General features: G+C 51.2%; 1 protein-coding gene across 1 annotated transcript; it reads right to left on the bottom strand.

Moving 5' to 3' along the window:
- Positions 1-5062: 5062 nt before the first annotated feature.
- Positions 5063-6615, bottom strand: HOXA13 (homeobox A13; the record flags this gene model as incomplete). Its single annotated transcript, XM_082479572.1, has 2 exons — positions 5063-5307; positions 5943-6615. 2 exons carry the CDS (start codon positions 6613-6615, stop codon positions 5063-5065), a joined length of 918 nt encoding a protein of 305 aa, XP_082335698.1.
- Positions 6616-17777: the final 11162 nt, after the last annotated feature.

Consider the following 17777-nt stretch of genomic DNA (forward strand, 5'->3'; position numbering starts at 1 on the left):
CGTTTTACACTGAGAATGAAATACTGCTCTGACATTAATGTTTCAATAAATACTTTAAATATACAGTAATAACTTGCTCCCACTGTCCCTTGCGTCCCTCTGCACATCCGCTAAAATGTTATATCTAACTTTTTTATTTCTAGGAGACCTGAGAAAATAGAGACCCTACTTTGTTTATGTACGCGTTGTTTTTTAATTTTGTGTTTGTTTTCCTTTGAAATCCTTCTTCCGGCACATTTTTTTTAACGTCTGCAAATAAAACTCCTCGCACTTATAACTCTACACAGCAAGCCAGACACAATAAGTTCCCCACCACCATTTTAAAACATTCTCGGTAACGCGGGGAATATAAATAATAATTATCTCCGAACCGCGTGCAGGAACGGACGTCGTGAAGTAATGTATCACGTTGCTTAATTATTTTCGTTGGTGATATATTTACTTGTAAAACATACTAGGGATGTATTTTAGGACGTTGGCGGCAGATTGGTGAGAGGGGAATATGTAATACAACAGCAATTTGTACTTGAAAATGTATGTGCCAACAGCTTTTGGACGGTAAATGAAGGTAATAAATAACACGAACACACACACCTACACACCCGCTCTCCCCCGCGCTCCGAGGCCACATCTACCCGGCGGAGGGATGGAGGGACGAGGGGCGCGGAGGGCTGCGTGGGCGCAGCCGTGGGCAGGGAGAGACGCGGGAGGACCGATGCGGGGGCGGGTGGGCACACCAGCCCGGCGGACAGGGAATCTTTCGCCACTCGGAAAACCGCAGATCCCCCACCCCCGTCTCGGTGCCCGGAGTCTCCGCACGGCCGCCGGGCGTAGGGCTCCGCCGGGCACCGCCGGTCCCCGCAGCTCCCCCTTCGGGGTGCCCCGGTGAGCAAGTAATGGAGCTCCCGGCCTTTACTCACCTGACCAAGCCACTCGCCCCCGGGGGCCGTTTTCCGAGCGTGGGCTTCCAGCCGGGCCCGAGGAGGAGGCAGCCCGTCCGTGAGGAGCCTCCGGCCCCGCGGGACCGGGCGCGGAGCCGCCGGAGCGGCCGCCGCACGCCCGGGTGTCCGAGGGGGGGGTCACCCCGGCGGGGAGGGGGAGCTCCGCCGCCGGTCCTCCGCGGGCCTGATCCTGCTCCCCCGCCCGGTGATCGCCGCTGGGCCGGGAAACGCCACCCGCTCCTCCCGCTGAAGCCTGCGAGAGCCTCGACGCTGACTTACATGGTAGCAGGGGTCCGATCCAAAATGTTACCTTACTCCTGCCAGCGATCGCTCCCCTTTTTATCCTGTGAAATATATATGCGGCAGAGCTATTTGAACAGTAGTGGGAATTTAAATTCGCTAATCCACGGTCAGTCTAGAAATGCTTAGCAGATTTGAACGGTGGGTAGTTCAGTGTGAAAACATAATCTTCAAACGCTAGCTCCGATTAAAAGTTACCTTTAAAAAAAAAAAAAAAAGTTGTTATTTTACTAATGTCGGCCATATTCTCGTAGTGGGTTTCTTTCAAGGCGCCCCTGAATTATATCGCTCTGGGGCACGGTGTGAAAATAGAAGATCCTGCCTACGATACACGGGACTCGAATCCTGCCTATCACCCTCATCTCCGACCTGCAATACATGTAATTTGCGGCGTGCCTCATGCAATAATTATACAGGTTGCGAAATATAACGGAATAAATTGAATTATTCACTCAGAGCGAGAACAAGTGTAATTCACAAGTGGCTTTCTGCAGGCAATTTAGCGCCTTCAGGAAAAAGCGTTGCAATGAGAGAGAGGAAAGGCGGCTGTCCGGTGCCTGCAGCCGAGGCAAACCGGTGGGTATGTGCCCACGGGCGGCAGGTACCGTGGGTGGGGGAGCGGTCCCCTTGGCCAGCCCGCAGCCCCCGACCTCCGCGCAGGGTGCAACCGGGAGGAGCAGCTGCCCGCGGCTCCGGCAGCCCCAGCGGGGGTGTTTGCTGCCTGCTCCAGCTCTGCTGAAAATCCCAGGCCGTGGAGTTCCTGCCGGGGATCGTGGAGGCTTTGCTGGTTCCCACCCGTCTCCCCTCACCCGTGGGCAGCCCAAAGCCCTGCCCGCCGGGGACGGGTTATTGCCCACTCGGGCGGTGTTGCGCCCGTGGGTCTTTGCCCGTGGTCCCTCGCCCGGTGTCGCAGGCCGCGGGCAGGCCGCGTCCTTGTCATAGGGGCTCCCTCACTTCACGGGGACATGCTGTCACCCCAAAGCACAGCCCGACCGCCCGGCCTGGAAGGCGGCTGCAATTTATATACCTCTTCCCGGCTATTTTCGCGGCGGTATGGGGGAAATCTCGCTCAGAAACTCCCTGTCCGGCCTCCGAAGGGATGCACCCGGTGTTCCCACTCTCCGCGGCCGCGGTGACACCCGCGGCCTGAAAAATCACAGCGCTCCGCGGCCCCGAAAGCCGCGATCGGCGGGCGGATAACGCGCCCGCACATCGCGGGAAGGCTAAAATCCCGCACGGAGCGCAAAGGCCCCCGACACGACAGCCTCCTGGAAAACAGATCCTGCTCCTGCAGGTACTTTTCATGTAAGTTATTGCACGAATGCGTTACAGTGAGATCTGAGCAGCGGAAAGCGCTCGGCGCTGATCCCTGCAGAGGTGGGTCCTTTTGAATTTCAGAAATGTAAGGCTAGAAGCGCACGGTTAGCGCGGTATATGATACCCTCTAAATGTACCGTAAAGGTCCCCCAATAGCTCTAATTAGAGCTGCAGACCACCGCAGGAGACAGGCGGCAAAAGCAAACCTCTCTTTGTGCCCGACCAAACTCACTCCGCCACTCACAGCACCGGCCGGCCGGCGGCTCCTCGTACCGCCACTACCCAGCCGGGCACCGGCATCCCCTGGCCGGGCACCGGCTGAACACCGACTTTTATCCCCCAGCCGCGGCCTCGCCGGTCCCCCGCCACCTCCAGAAGAGATAAGCGGAGCACAACCTGCTGCGCGCTCTGCCTTGCCAGTTCAAGACGTGCTGTATACATATATGTACGGCTGTGCGGCGGTGCGGCGCGGGTCCCACGCGTGTGCGCGCCCGCCGGCGGGGAGGATGCTGCGCGGGTGCGGGCGCGGGCGCAGGGGCGGCCAGGTGCGGGCGGGGCGCGGCGGCGGCCACCAGGTGGCGCTGTCGGCCCGCGGATGCCGCCGGCACTGGGAGCTGTCAAAAGTCAAGGTCACAAATCGTTTTTTTTTTTGCCCCTCAAGGTCAAGGTTTCAGGCCTTCCCCGTCCTGTCATCGCCACGCAGCCCACCCCCCCTTCCCTCCCCTCCAACTTCCCGCCGAGGCATGGCCGGGCTGGGCAGCGTCCCCCCCGTCCCCAGGAGCCGGCCGCCAGACTCCATTTGCCAGCGAGGGCTGCAGCGCTGCACCGGTATCATCCTGCTCTTCCTCCCCCTGGCCCCCAGCCTCGCTGGAAAACCACTGTTTAACATTACCGAAACATTTATCGTTTAGGAACGCCGGTTGTCAGGCGTGCCTGCCCCCAGAGAAATACTGCCCAGAAAACAAAACAAAACAAAACAAAAAACACCCAAACAAAAAAGCCCACCATATATACTTAAGCTACATAATGGAAGACAACAATATTACAATTCCAAGACATATACATTATATTATTGCTTAAGAAATGCACGTAGGTATCGAAAAATAAAGAGTATTTCTTTCGGGTTTTGTTACAGTGACTATTTTATTAACAGTATTAATACTACTATACCTATCTACACGTCTTGGGTTTTCATTTTTTCAGTAGAAATATAAAAAAAAAAATGAGGGTGCACAAGTACATTTTCACAGTGCGCTGATTTTTTTTTTTTATTTACAAGATAGCTTCTTATAGTGAATAAAAACAAAATAATGTGCTGGTTGAAATAACTGATTGGATTAAAAGGTGCTGTAAGAAGAATCCCTAAACGTTCTACTGCGGCCTCATAACAGACAATAAACAAGGAGAAACGACTAATTACTTATAGATCAAAATATAGATTATATAAATCAAAATAATTCTGGGGGGAAATGTATTTCAGTTCATAGTTCTTGGATATTTTTTCCAGGAAGGTTTTGGTGGTGGTGGTGGTGGTGGGATTTTTTTTTTTGGTTTGGGGGAGTGGGGCGGGTTTTTTTTTGTATTGTAAAGAAATGCCAATGTTCGCATCTTTTGTATCCACCCAGAGTCAATATTTAAAAATTTCCGGGGACTTAGAATATTAATCCTTGAAGATTATTTTAGGTTTAAAATAGTCAGAGTCCTTTAAAACAGAATCTATTTTACGGTCTGCAGGAGAAAAAATAAACAACAAACCTCCCCCCTACTTCAGATGACAAATCATCTTTTGAAAATAAAAAATAAAACCAAAAGACATCTCCAAGCAAATACTTTCCTTTCTATCCCCACTAGTTTGCGATGGTTTTAATTCGCTATCAAGATAGATCCTCCACAGAGCTTCCTTCATTACTGATGTCTCTGAAATCCTTATTCAGTACCTTCAAGGTTTATTATTACTTTTTTGACATTAAATGCATTGCTTAAAAACATACAGTAATTGTACATTTTTTTTTTCACTATGGTTTACCTGAGCAGTCATTCAACATACAGTTTGGATTGCAATGGAAGAAAACCAGCTTATGTGTCCACATCGACCTCCTCACGTTAACCACCTCTCGCATCGTGGTCACGAAGAGTCTTTTCAAATAGTAAGGTCGTAGAAGTACTTACAACTTTCTCAGAAAACGTTGTGTCTTAATTGAAAGTGTATCTCTCGGGGCTGGGCGCGTGGGCTTTACAGTCTGTCAGTGATACTGGCTGGCTGCTTGGGATTTCAGGAGAACTGTCAGTTTTAACCATTTTGCTACAGCAACATTAAAAAAAAAAAAGGAAAAAAAAAAAAAGAAAAAAGAAAAGCTATAAATCCAAAGATACAGATCTCTTGTTCTGAAAGAAGAGGTTCATTGTCTTTTCTCTTTTTAATTATTATTAATAATTATTTTAATCTGAACACGAAAAAAAAAGTTCTGAAACTTTTGAGTTGCTGCTTCTCCATTTTTAATCCATTAACTGGTAGTCTTCAATTTGTTGATCACTTTTTTCTCTTTGACCCTTCTGTTTTGGAACCAGATTGTGACCTGTCTCTCTGACAGATTTGTAGTTGCCGATATCCTCCTCCGTTTGTCTTTGGTTATGAATTTATTTGTAGCATATTCCCTTTCGAGTTCTTTTAACTGGACCTTTGTGTAAGGCACTCGTTTCTTTCTCCCACGTCTGTACGAGTTCGCATCGGAGGGATGCGAAACGACGTCTGGAACAGAAAAACGATGCAGGCAAGCGTTAGAAAATCGCTCGAACCGCTTAGGACATCTTCAAGTGGTACAGGGGTTAGAGTTACAGCGCACTCCTCCGCCTGCCCCGCTCCAGCTTAGCTACTAAAACCCGGCTCAGCATTTGGGATTCCTCTTTCCTGGCCGCCGCAGACAGCTCTTAGGCAGGGAAAGGCTCGCTTCTGTCAGGCAGACAAGTAATAATAACAACAAACCTCACGGAGCCCGGCGAGGGACTCCGGGAAGAATCGCGCTGGGGTGAAGCGATTTACCCAGCCTGCGTGCTGCGGGGATTATGGAAAATAACACCGCAGACCTTCCCGCGGCCCTGTTCAGCTGTTTCCTCTCCCGGTGCCGGCGGCGGGGCCGGGCGGGCGAGGCGGGATGCGCCGTACGCCGGCGGGGGGCAGGGGGCGGCACCGGGGCCGCTCCGGCGGGGCCGGGGCATGTGCGGGCTGGGGCGGGCTGGGGCCGGGGAGCGCGGGCGGGGCGGGGAAGGGTCAGCCCGGGGGTGATCCCGAAGCCCTGCCGGCGGGATACCCGGGAGGGGCGAGCGGGGGAAGGCGGGGGGACGGGGGGGGACGGGTGGGCAGGGGGAGCCATGCAGGTGTATTACCCGGGAGGGTGGATTTCCAGAGGTGAGGCGGCTGGCTCTGCTCCTTGGGGCAGTACACTTGCCCGTTCCACCCATTGGTGATGGCCCAAGGCTGGTAGCTGTCCATGGGGAGCAGAGGGTCGTGGCGCGGCTCGCCGGGGCCGCCGATGGCGGGCACCACCGGCATATCCAGATAGCCGGGCACCGGCTGGTAGGGCCCGGCGGCGTAGCCCTGGTAGAAGGCGAACTCCTTGGCCCGCGACGTGAACTCCTCGCCGGAGACGGAGGTGTCCATGTACTTGTCGGCGAAGGTGGAGGCGGGCTGGGCGCAGGACTTGATGGCGTTGTGGTGGGTCATGCGGCAGGGGTAGTAGCCGCTGCCGAAGTAGCCGTAGGGCAGCGCGGCGCCGGAGGAGCTCTGCACGGCGGCCGAGCAGGGGCTGCACTGCTTGACAGCGGGCTCGGCCATGCCGGCGGCGGGGGCCTCGCTGGAGGTGTAGGCGGCGGCGCTGGGGGCGGCCAGGGGCGCGGGGTGAGCCATCAGGTTGCGGCAGGGGTTGGCCGCCGCCGCCGCCGCGAAGTTGCTGCCGGCGTGAAACCCGTCCATGTTCTTATTGATCTCATCCAGGCTGTTGTCGTAGAGGAACATGACGGGCTCGATCCAGCGGGGGTGGAGGAGCACGGAGGCTGTCATAGCCCGCTCCGCATTGAGACTAGTGGCTCTTTTTTAAAAGCCCCAAAGACTGAAAAAAGAGATACTCAATCTCCGGGACTTGACCAAGGCTGACGCGCCAGTGTCGCGCCAGGCCGGCCCTCATTGGGCCGCCCGCCCCCACGTGATATGCAAAGCAGCTGATAAACATCTGAAGGAATAAAGTGGAGATAATTAAATAACGCAATAACCGCGCGGGGCCGGGTCCCGGCCCGGGGGCGCGGGCACGGGCGCGGGCACGGCGCGGTCCTGCCGCCGCCGCGCGGGGCGCGGGCGCCGCGGGGGGGCGGGGGGGGGAGCCCGCCCGTCCGTCCGTCCGTCCTCCCTCCCTCTTTCTCTCCTTCCCTCCTCCCTCCTTCCTCCCTCCGGCCCTCCCTCCCCTCTCCACCGAGGCGTGAGCATTTTGGCCCCGTTGTTGCCGCGGCGCGTTCCCCGAGGTGCGGGGCTCCCCCCGGACACCCCCGCCTGATTTCGCCCCTGCGCCGGTTTCCTTGGGCCCTCCCGGCCCCGAGGGCCGCGGAAGCCCCAGAGGCCTCCCCTCAACTCCGAGGGGGAGATGAGCCGCACCCCTTCGACCCCCTTCCTGCCCCGGTCTGAACTGCCGCCTCTCCCCGGGGAGTGCCGGCGGGGCCCCGGACGGGCGGTGTGGGGAACCCGCCGCAAGCTGCGGGCGGAGAAGCGTTCCCCGGGTGCACACCAGGCCAGATAAGGCTCTCGAAGCGGAGCCTCCCGGGGTCCTTTCTGGGTGTTTTCCTCCTTCCTTCCTTCCTTCTTTCCTTCCTTCCTTCCTTCTTCCTTCCTTCCTTCCTTCCTTCCCTCCTTCCTTCCTTCCTTCCCTCCCGTCGAAAGCCCAAGACCCATCTCGTTCCTTTCGCCACAAAGTCTCAAAAGTCAGATAAGAGGAACAGACCAGGAAATCACGATTTTATTTGTTTTTATCTTTTAGGATGGGTTCGGGGAGCGGGAGGGTTAACTGGATGTCCGTCGCGATTCCGCTGTATTATTGCTGTAATAATAAAACCCGGGGCCTACAATACGGCTTGAATCTTCTTTGGCTGTAAAATATCACTTCGGCTTATACAGTGTGTGCACGGGCCCATGGTGCTTTTTTGTACTGGGAAAAATGGTTTATTGGCTTAAAATTTTCTGTTTTGTTTTTTTTTTTTTTTTTTTTTGAAGGTCGTACCTCTCTGCAAGCGAAAGCTAGGGAAAAAAATCGCATTCCCTTCTCATCATAAATGTTAGAATTTTTCGTAGGGCAAAATAATTTCCATTTTTAATATTCCCCTCATCTCCCACCGGCGTGGATGCGTTTCCCCTCAGCATTCAGTTATTCGCGTACAACCTTGAACTCAAAACGCTCCATCCCTGAGCTATCAATAAACTTGACCTAAAGGAGCGTTCATCTCATCGTTAACAGCTCGCAGCCCTCACGCGTGTGGTCAAAACACCCTCAAATACTCCCATCCTGAAAACTATTTTTTTTTTTTAATTTATTTTTGCAATTGCATGTTGCTTTGTTTTGCGCCTGACAGCTCGGCGTATTTATTATCCTATTGTGCTTCCCATTGACGTTGTAGCATTGTTTTGCCCGCATGGCTACAAGCGCAGAGCGGTCCCGGGACGTACATTGTTACCGAGCAGGCTTTTCCTTGCCTAGCGCAGAGCTGCCAGCCATGAGAAATAGCCCTTTGGCACCCAGGGATTTTTTTTAAGGTGCTTTTTCCGTGCGATGGGTTGGGATACCTGAAGTCGCTGTCATTCCCCTGCTAATTTGGCAGAGTTTTAGCCGCTTTTTTTCTTCATTGTAGCCAATAAAGAGTTCCCATTTTGACTTCGCATACTCTTTTCCGCATTCTTCCTCATGGCCAAAAGCAAATATTTATTCCCCGCATATTTTTCCTTTTCTTTCAGGCTCCAGTTTTGAAACCTGTGGATTCCCCCGGCCAAACATTGCTTGACTGGCATGAATTGGGTCGGTTTCTTTCCCTCTGTTTTCTCGAGGCTGCTTCTGAAAATCGCATTGCAGCGGGGCGAAAGGGGGGGGGGGGGCGGGAAGGGGGAAGGGAAGGCAGCTCGAAGGGGCAGCGCTGTTTTACATACGGGTTAGACACGGCTAGAGGCCAAGGTCAAGTTGAAAGTTGCAGTCTAGCCAATGTGAGAACTGTCATTCACAGCCCGAAGATCTGTGTGATTTGTTAAAAAGCGGGTATCCATGAGAACACTAATCTCCCCAGCTCGTCTCTCTGACCCCCCCCCCCCTCCAACCCTCCCCCCTCTCCAGACTCTCCTCTCCCTCAGCCGCGGAGCGTTTCTCGCTTATCTGCCTCTACTTTTCAAGCCCCTTTCCGTAAGGAGGGAGAAGCCATGTGAAACCGTAGCTTTCAGCCCCGGTGCAAACTGTACAAGTGGTGGAGGGTTGGGGCGAGGGGGGAGCAAAGGGGGGGACATCCGGTCTGCTGAGTTTTGGTGGTTGTTTTTTTGTTTTGTTTACCCACTTGGGGCTGTTCAGTCCTGCGTGCGAAAGGGAGAAGGGAGATTAAAGAGCTCTCTTCTTCCTTCTCTGCATCTCTCCCTCGCTCTAGAGCTCTATTTAATCATGAGGAAAGAGGGCCGTGCTTTTCACTGCTGATAAGAGCGGTGATACAACTGTCCCCTTCCCCCGTTTGCCATTACGTGGGTGGGAGTCAGGGAACAGGACCGTTTCCTCAAAATAGGCAAAATGGCATCTGCAGGGTGCGTATGCAGCACCAGAAAAACAGTTATTGTCGGACCCGGGAGTTTCAGCCTTTGTTTTGCTTTCCGAATTTGTCTGACTTTTAATAAATTATTGTCGCCGAGAGAGGAGAAAAGCATCGTCAACTATTTCACACACACGCACACCCCCCGGTACCCAGTTTTCATTCATTCCCCAGCTATAATTCCTTCCTGCCTTAATGGGTATCTGCCATTAAATATTAGAAAGGAACCGTGAGAGCTGAAGACATCGAGCAGAACAGATGTTCTTCGAAAATCATGGACCCTGTAAGGAACACCAGGAATAAAATATGCCCAAGCCTATCCCCTCGCCTTGAACATATACCATTCCCTAACCAATTGTGGAAGAGCTTTTATTTTTCGCAAAGTAAGGCTTGGGATGCGCTGGATAAATTAACCAAAACTAAGAAAGAGTTTACTTGAAGCCACTGATTGATTTGGCCTTTCTCTACAAAAGGTTCATTTTTGAAAACTGGTAATTGAATGCTTCCATGTATGCAACCGGTAGACCAATCGAATCTTCTTCCAAACTTTTTTGCCTTTTCTTTTTTTGTGCGAAACAAAGTTGGGATACAGCAAATATAAGTATATGACAAAGTCTCAGCGTTTTCCAAGAGACCTGTTACAAACCTCTGAACTGCTTTACGTTTATATAGCGTGTAAAACATCTTGGGGAGAAATACATCTGTTAAATCGTTTCCTCTAAACCGAGTATTAATTCCTTAGGGACCAAGAGGATGAACAACCATGATCAGTAGGAGGATTTTAAAAGGTGCTGAATCTTTTCAGAGCCAGGCAATTTCTAACTGGTTTTCCAATTCAGCGGCAGTCAGCCCTCGCAGTGCACGGCCATGCCCACCTCAGGTATTACAAAATCCTTCGGTGGCATTTTCTTCCTTCGGCTGCACTGAGAGTGGTCAGATACATTTAACCCACGTTGCAGGTGTAAGCAAGTGTAGAATTTGGCCTTTACAAGTGTTTTGAACCAAGTCACTGTGTGGTCCTGACGCCATGAAGCCAAAGATAGTCTTGCCACAGTGAGGACTGCAGGATTTTGGCCTTAAACGAGAAAATATAAATTATTTGTAAATCTCCCCATGTGATAAGAACATGGCCATTCATTTTCCTGAAGAGGCCTTAAGATTTCTTTTTTCTTAGAGAAACCAAAAGTTCTTTCAGCTGAATGTCAAGTTTTGCAAATACGGTGTTTGTCGGCAGAGGATCTAGAAGGCTTTTTTTTTTTTTTTTTTTTTTTTTTTTCCCCCCAAGCCAGTCTTTGTGCGATAACACACTCACGCACCCTCCGGAGCCCCGCCGCGGGAATGCCCGACTGAGGGCTACTCTGATTCCTTGTAGAATAATCACGATCGTACAAATACAGAAGAAAAACTGTCGCCCAAGGAAATCCACTCTTACTTTTCCATCCACTGCTTAGAGCTAATTAATGAGCATGAAGGGAAAAAAAAACATCGTGGCTGATTGTTGGAAATATATGTTCGTCACAGAGTTAAAACCCTCTAAACCCGCTAAAAGATCTCAGCTGATAATGGAGGGGCTAGTTACTAATGATAATCTCCGTCTTTCAGAGCCCAGGAGTCTTGGAAGACGCGGGAGTAAAGTGATAGCAGGAGCAAGAGCCTTAATCGAATTTGATTTTCATGAGCAAATGAAATTTACCTGCCAGAAGGTTATTTTGGAGCAGTACTGTCACCGCTGTTTTCTTCCACAATTTCTAAAGCACCAAGGGTTGAGATAAACATTCCTGAGTCCGTTTTAAAGACACTTTGTATTTCAGGATATTCATGTGTTTCTAATGGAAGTAAGCAGCTTTACGAGCGGGGTTCGCAGGACATCTTAACTCTCTCCCTCCCACTGCGTGCTGGGGGGGGCAGAGATAATTACAAAATAAGAAGAATTTGTACAAGCAAATGCAGAAGGCGAAAAGTCCGAGAAGATTTGAGAAGAGCTTAATGCTGTATTTCTCTCAGGAATAAAAATCGTCCTAAAAATCCTCAGACGCATACTACATATGGACCTACCTATTTCAGTCTACCCAAACTTTCAAACTGCCACCTCCTATAAATAAGGTGTGCTCGAAAATAATGTAATTGATTTCACCCGGAGTGTGGGACACGGAATAATCTTTATGGAGCAAGGTCTCAGAAGATCGCTTCACTCTGTGTTATTTTTTTCTGTTTCAGCTCTAGAAAACGTGCTGGAGGTATTTCATGTGGTTACAGTGAAAATGGGAACGATCCTGACTTCTGTCTCACGAACAATCTCACTTTTCTGTTTTGTTTTACTTTTTTTTTTTTCCTCCTGTAATATTTTCACAAGCGTATTTCCAGGGGCTGCGATAGTTTTCTGTTTATATTTGTCGGGTGAAAGCAACAGAATTCTGGCGTTACGTGTTGGTAGTCAGCAGAAAAGATTTAACTTAAACTGTCGTGTAAATGTAGCGATGAAGGGAAGCCCTTGCAGGCTCTCTGTCAGCCGCAGGCTGTCCCCCCTACAATTTCAATTAATTTTGCCATGCAAACTGAGACGGATTTCTTCGCAGTCAGCTCTGCTCTCTCGCACAAAGGGAGCCGAGAACGTTTTTATTTTACTCTTAGTAAATTCTGATAAGCGAGGAGGCCAGGCTGGCCGTGCAGATGTCCACTGCGGTAGTGATCAGGTCGGTTACATCTTCTAGCTAAAAATGTTCTGGTGTGAACGTGTAGTAGAAACAGATAACAAAGTGATACTCGAGTTAATCTTCATTAATTTTGTTGGGTTTATCCTCCGATTTTCAGGATTTAGCGTTTTGAGAGTAAATTCATTTCTCGCCTTATCTACCAGTAGGTCACAATTTTCGGGGGGAAAAAAAAAAAAAAAAAGAAAATAAAGGCAGGGTACAGTGAACTGCAATGGCATATCCTCTATTTCTGCTGTGAGCTTGTAATAATTGCTACCACATGATCACATGGTGTATTGTTGCAGCCTGATTACAATTAAACTTATCCCTCCACCTTTTTCATTAGGGGAAGAAAAAAAAAAAAAAAAGTTCTTCCTGAGCTTCAGGCCCACTTTGTGCTGTTTTATTTCCCTTTGAAAAGCTGTCGGAGAGAAGCCGAAGTCTCTCTTTCCTTTACAATGCGAGAGAAAGCGTTTCCACAAAGCCCCTTCTCACCATAACATTCCTGTAATAGCGTGACATTTACACAGCGTCCGACCAGGAGGGCTCAGGGGCAGGAGTGGACGCTGCTGCTCTCTGCAATAAGTTGTAGGATTTTTTTTTTTTTTCTTCATTTTTTTTTCATGTTTAATCCAAACCCGTATCTTCACCTAGGGAAACAATGAGGGTCTCGGGGACACAGACGCCTGTGCGCAGTATCTAGAGAAAGAAAGGAGAGAGAGAAGAAAAAAAAAAAAAAAACCATACAGGAAACATTGGACATGTTTGCCTTTACTGGAAGACAGCTGTTTGAGTACATTCTCCAAGAGGGTTTTTTGGTTCCCTTTTCAGAAGTGGTTTTAGTGATTAAAACATTGGCTTGATGGAGGCAGTTTATCTATAATGTCTGGGTCTGTCTAACAGCTCTTTTTCCTCACTTTTCCAGCCCTTTGCTTAGATGAGACTGTACATACCCGGGGCTCTAATCGGGGCTGTCTTAAGAAATATCTAACCAGATACGGGCACTCACCGGACTGACGGGAGGGGAGGGTGGCTTCACGGGACAGCCTAGCTGAAAGTTACCTGAGCCACGAGTGGAGATCTTCATCGCGGAGAGAGAAAATAAAAACAACAAACCAACCAAAAACCCAAACAAAAAACTAACCCCCAAACACCCTGCATCTAGCAAACCCCTGCACCTCCGTCAAAGGTGGTAGACAGGGGGGCAGGAGTGGGAGAAGACTCGTGGTTGCTGTCCCACGCCCGCGAGCTCCTCCCGCAGGCTGGGCGGCTGCGGGGCTGGCGCGGCGCTCCTGCCCGCCCTGTGCCCGTCGTGCCCGCCCGCCGCCGGGCAGGGCGTTGGCCTGCCGGCCCGCAGGCCCGGGCTGGGCCTTCCGCACCCTCCCGGTGCTGGCCCGCGGCTCTGTAGCCCCCCCAAGGCACACCTGTGCCAGGCCACCCTGCCCGCGGGTCCCGCCTCGGGAGCTTCCCACGGCTCCTTCCACTCCCCGGGCACGGACGGGGCTCCGTTTTGTGGTGGTTTTCTTTCCCTTGGCCAATTTCATCTGCCTCTCTGGCGCTCTCTGCTCCGCGGGCGCGGAGAGGGGCTTTTGCCGGCAGCGGGTGAGAAGGGAGGTGCGCGGCCGTGGGGAAGCGCGCACCCGCGCAGGCAGGAGGCGCGCACACCTGAAGTTAGTCCTGTGTCCCCTCGCTCTGGCTAGTGTGTATGTGTGACCACACACGTGCCTCTCGCCTTGCGACACGTTATGTTCATCCCTCTGCTGAGTGGTGCTGGAGGGAGGACGGGAGTGGGGCGCCCTTGGCCCCGGTATGAGGCTCCCATCAGTCCTCTCCCACCCCTAGGCGCGTCCCTCCTCGGGATCGGCGAAAGCCCTCTTCTTGCGCAGGTGGGACCCCGCAGGGACAGCCCTGGGGACACGCTCCACGAGGAGTAACGCACCATCTGCACGGATCTGTGATCAGTTTCGGGCAGAAAGAGCCAGCTGGCTTCGGCTGAGCCCTGAGCGCTGCTTAAATGCCCTCCGTCCATGTCGTGGGTGCTGCCAGTACCAACCACCTCCCAGCAGGAAGTTACTCGATACCGTGATATGATCCCGTGTTCTCCAATTAGCTTTACATTTCACCAAGCACACGCATTTCTGTTAAAAGTTTATTTGGTAAAAGAAAAAAAAAAAAAAAAACAACAGTAAACTGGGGCTCTAAAAATCGCTTTCTAGCGCCTCGAGTACATTTCTCAGGTATATATAATACGTGCTGTCTTTAATAACAAGAGACATTTGCTACTCTTCATGTTAGATGGAACTAATGTCTTTCTATCCATACCGTGAACACACTCTCTAAATAGGAATTATACAGTATTTTACTTTAAACATAACACCAGCCAAATGCAGACTAGCTGATAACTTGCATCTCTGGGCAAGTATATTACTCCCTTTATTTTTGCTGAATCATGAATTTTTCCAAAGCTTATTGTATTTTATGTCTTCTTTAGATAAGCAGTTACATATGTGGCCCTGTTGAAGGCTAAATCCCATCCTTACATACGCGACAGCTGACTGTACTTCCAAGATGTTATTTACTCTGGAATCAGCTTAAAGCGCTGCGTTTGGGACTGGTGGTTCCTCAGGAAAGGCGGGAGCCGAGTCGGTCCCTAATTAACCCGCACACAGCGCACTCCAGCAGTTCCCATCTGCCCATGCCTGGACTTAGACCTTCCCATCTGGGGTACGGACTTCATCCGCCTGAGCGCACCGGGTTTGGGTCCCTGAGGATGGCCCTCGCCCAGACCACCGGCACCGGCTGGCATTGGCCACCCTGTGCCCCCACACCCACGCGCGGGAGTGGATGTGGGAGTACAGACTCTTCCAGCCTCTCCAGTGCCAGAGGGACTGGGGGGAGGCCTGAGCCCAGCAAAAGCAGTCCTGTGGCAGCGCTGGGAGTCTTCTGAGAGATACCCGGGGAGAAGGAGCCAGGCTGGTGCCAAGGGGCTGGAGCGGAGCTGAGGGCACACGTCAAGGTTCCCACGCTCCGAAGACAATTCGCAAAGTCCCGGGAGCCAAAGTATATTTAGTCCAATAATGGCACAGAGAAAAGGGAGTGGTTTCATAGCAACCCCTCTGACATGCGAAATAATGAGCGGCTAAACAATAAAGGTTAGTCTCTAGTCAAGCATGCCCCCTGGTCTTCCAGCGGAGGCACCTAAAGGAAGAAATTCCCCCGTCCCCTTGCACGCAACCCGAGGCCGCTTTCCTGCAGATGTAGCTGCCCCGGTGCCAGCGAGCGAGGATCCTCGCTCGGAGCCGCTTCCTTCCCATTGTGGGGAAGATCCTCGCTGCCTGCCAGTAATTACCAATTGTCATCCACTTTCACAAGACCATATTTCTTTGGAATTTCTCTTGCCGAGTGTGGGGACTATGTCAAATCATCTGTCATCTCCCGGCGCAGCCCGCTGCCACCCCGCCCCCTCCCAAAAAGAAACAAAGAAAAGAAGAAGAAAAAAAAAATAAAAAAAAAGACCAACAGCTGGATGTAACATAAAGCTACATCTCGTAGGGCGTGTTGCAAAGGAAACATAAAGGCTGGTGTGCCTTTGCTCAGCAGAAGTATCCATGTCCGCCGGACGCCGGTTCTCCCTGTTCTCAGGTCAAATTCTCAGCCCATGGACTCTACCTGGAGAAGTGTGTTTAGGTCTGAATCCTGTGTGCGCAGCCCTGAGAAGCTAGTTGAGAGGGTCAGGCCAGAGGTGTCGGGACGAGGCGGCCGTCCCAGCGGCGGTGGGGAGACCCCCCGGAGGAGCGGAGGAACATCCCGCAGCCCCCGGCTCGGGAGCCCACCTGCTGCTGGGGGAGCGCTCCGCTCCCGCTCCCATAACCCGTCAGGAAGTTTTACCCACAAGGAATAATTCCACTATGAGGTGATGAAGGCACGAACAGACACGTCATCACCACTTTGGATGATGTAAATATTTGGCAATAAAGGAGAGGGAGGCTTGTCTGACCTATTAATTTTAGCGGGAGGCTAGAGAGGAGGGGGGTTCCGGGACTGTGACTTCCCTGGGGGTCACTAAAAGAGAGGTCAGAAGTTTGTGCTGAGTTTCCTAGGAAGTTTGGACGCTATCTAGCTAATCAAGTAATCGTCATTTCTTAATTAGCTTTCAACAAGTTCTCATCTTCGGTAGGATGGCAAGACCATGACGAAAGAAAAAAAAAATCGACTTAAGCTAGGAAGATGACATTATAAATAGAACTACCCCAGTCAGAGAATTAAGATTAAGTTGCATTTATCGGGGGTTTGTGTGTGTGATGGATTGCACTACTTTTTTAACAATAAACACAAGATCGAAACCTTAAAAACCGTGAGCAAGCATAACCCAGCTGACATAAAAGTTGCCTATATATAAAAAGAGAATCCCATATAACTCCACAGCGGAAATCAGTTAGCAAGTATCTTCTGCCCGTTTGCAAACATCAAATGTTCCTGCCATATGTCCGTTCTTATTTGTATACCAGCTAAGAAACCTGAAACGTATATATGCGATATTAAAACAAAACATGAAAGATTTTCTCAGAAATCTGTGAGAGGGGAATGTAGGTCTGAGGCGGGGGTTAAAGGAAGTAAAAAAACAAGTGATGCTATCGCCAAAAACTTTAATATTGAACAACACAGCTGAAGCTTTTATCACGGTACGAAATTTACAGCCTAATAATTCAAACCTGTGTGCTCGTGGCAAGATGTCTTTTCCCCTTTCTGAGTACCCAAAGGGACGGTTTTGCTTTCCGAGGTGAGGAGCATCCCTGCAAGCCAGGAAAGTCTTTGGAAACGGCAGGTGACCGGCAACTTGAGGGAAAAGAGAGAGGAAGAAGAAAGAAAACAAGATTATGGCTCTTTAGGATCCGAATAGATTTCTGATAGCTAGGGTGGAAATCAAAATCAAAATCAAAATGTGGCCTCTGTAGAAATCATTGAAGGAACAAAATTACAAGGAAAACCCTACCTGATAAAAAGAAACCCAGAGCAAAACGTGTAGACTGGAAGAGCAGTCGTTTGAGTCTTCACAAGGTGGAGGAGATCTCCGAGGCTCCCCTTCCGCGTCCGCAGCATTTGGGCAGGTGACGGGGCTTCCCACATCTTAGGCGTCAACTAAGAAGCTGGAAGTGATCTGAACCTCTTGGGGGGAGGAAAAAAAAAAAAAAAAAAAAGAAAAAAGTGCGACCCAGTTAAGATAATATCCACCGATCTCCCCCAGCTCCCGACTGCAGCTTGGAAACGCCTTTCGTGCCCAAGCAGAAGCCACCTGTTAGACGGGGACAGCCTGGGACACCCCGTCACGGGAGGGTCGGTCGCTCAGGTGCCAACACGTGTTTCAAAGCTCAAGGTCAGCGCCTCCCCCTCCCACCTTCCCCGGGTACCCCGTCCTCCCCCCGAAACCCGCGGGGTAAATGAAGACGTGAATTTCTGCCATGGCAGCGGGGGAGCTGGGAGCCGATCTCCCCGGTGTGGTTTAGCCAGCCCCCCTCCCGTCTTTCCTGCCTCCCCCTGTCGAGATCTGTAAACACCGAAAGGAGCAGAAATGGTTTCGGGCAAACTCGGGTGTCCGCCCTCCCGCCGGGAGCGGCGGGTCGCAGCGCCCCGCGTGTCCCGGCTTGCTCGGGTGGCTCCACTGGGCGCCGGGGCCGGCTCCCGTCCCCTGCTAGCGATAACCATCAGGTAT

The sequence above is a fragment of the Vanellus vanellus genome (assembly GCF_965231255.1).
Source record: "Vanellus vanellus genome assembly, chromosome: 2".
NCBI classification, from domain to species: domain Eukaryota; kingdom Metazoa; phylum Chordata; class Aves; order Charadriiformes; family Charadriidae; genus Vanellus; species Vanellus vanellus.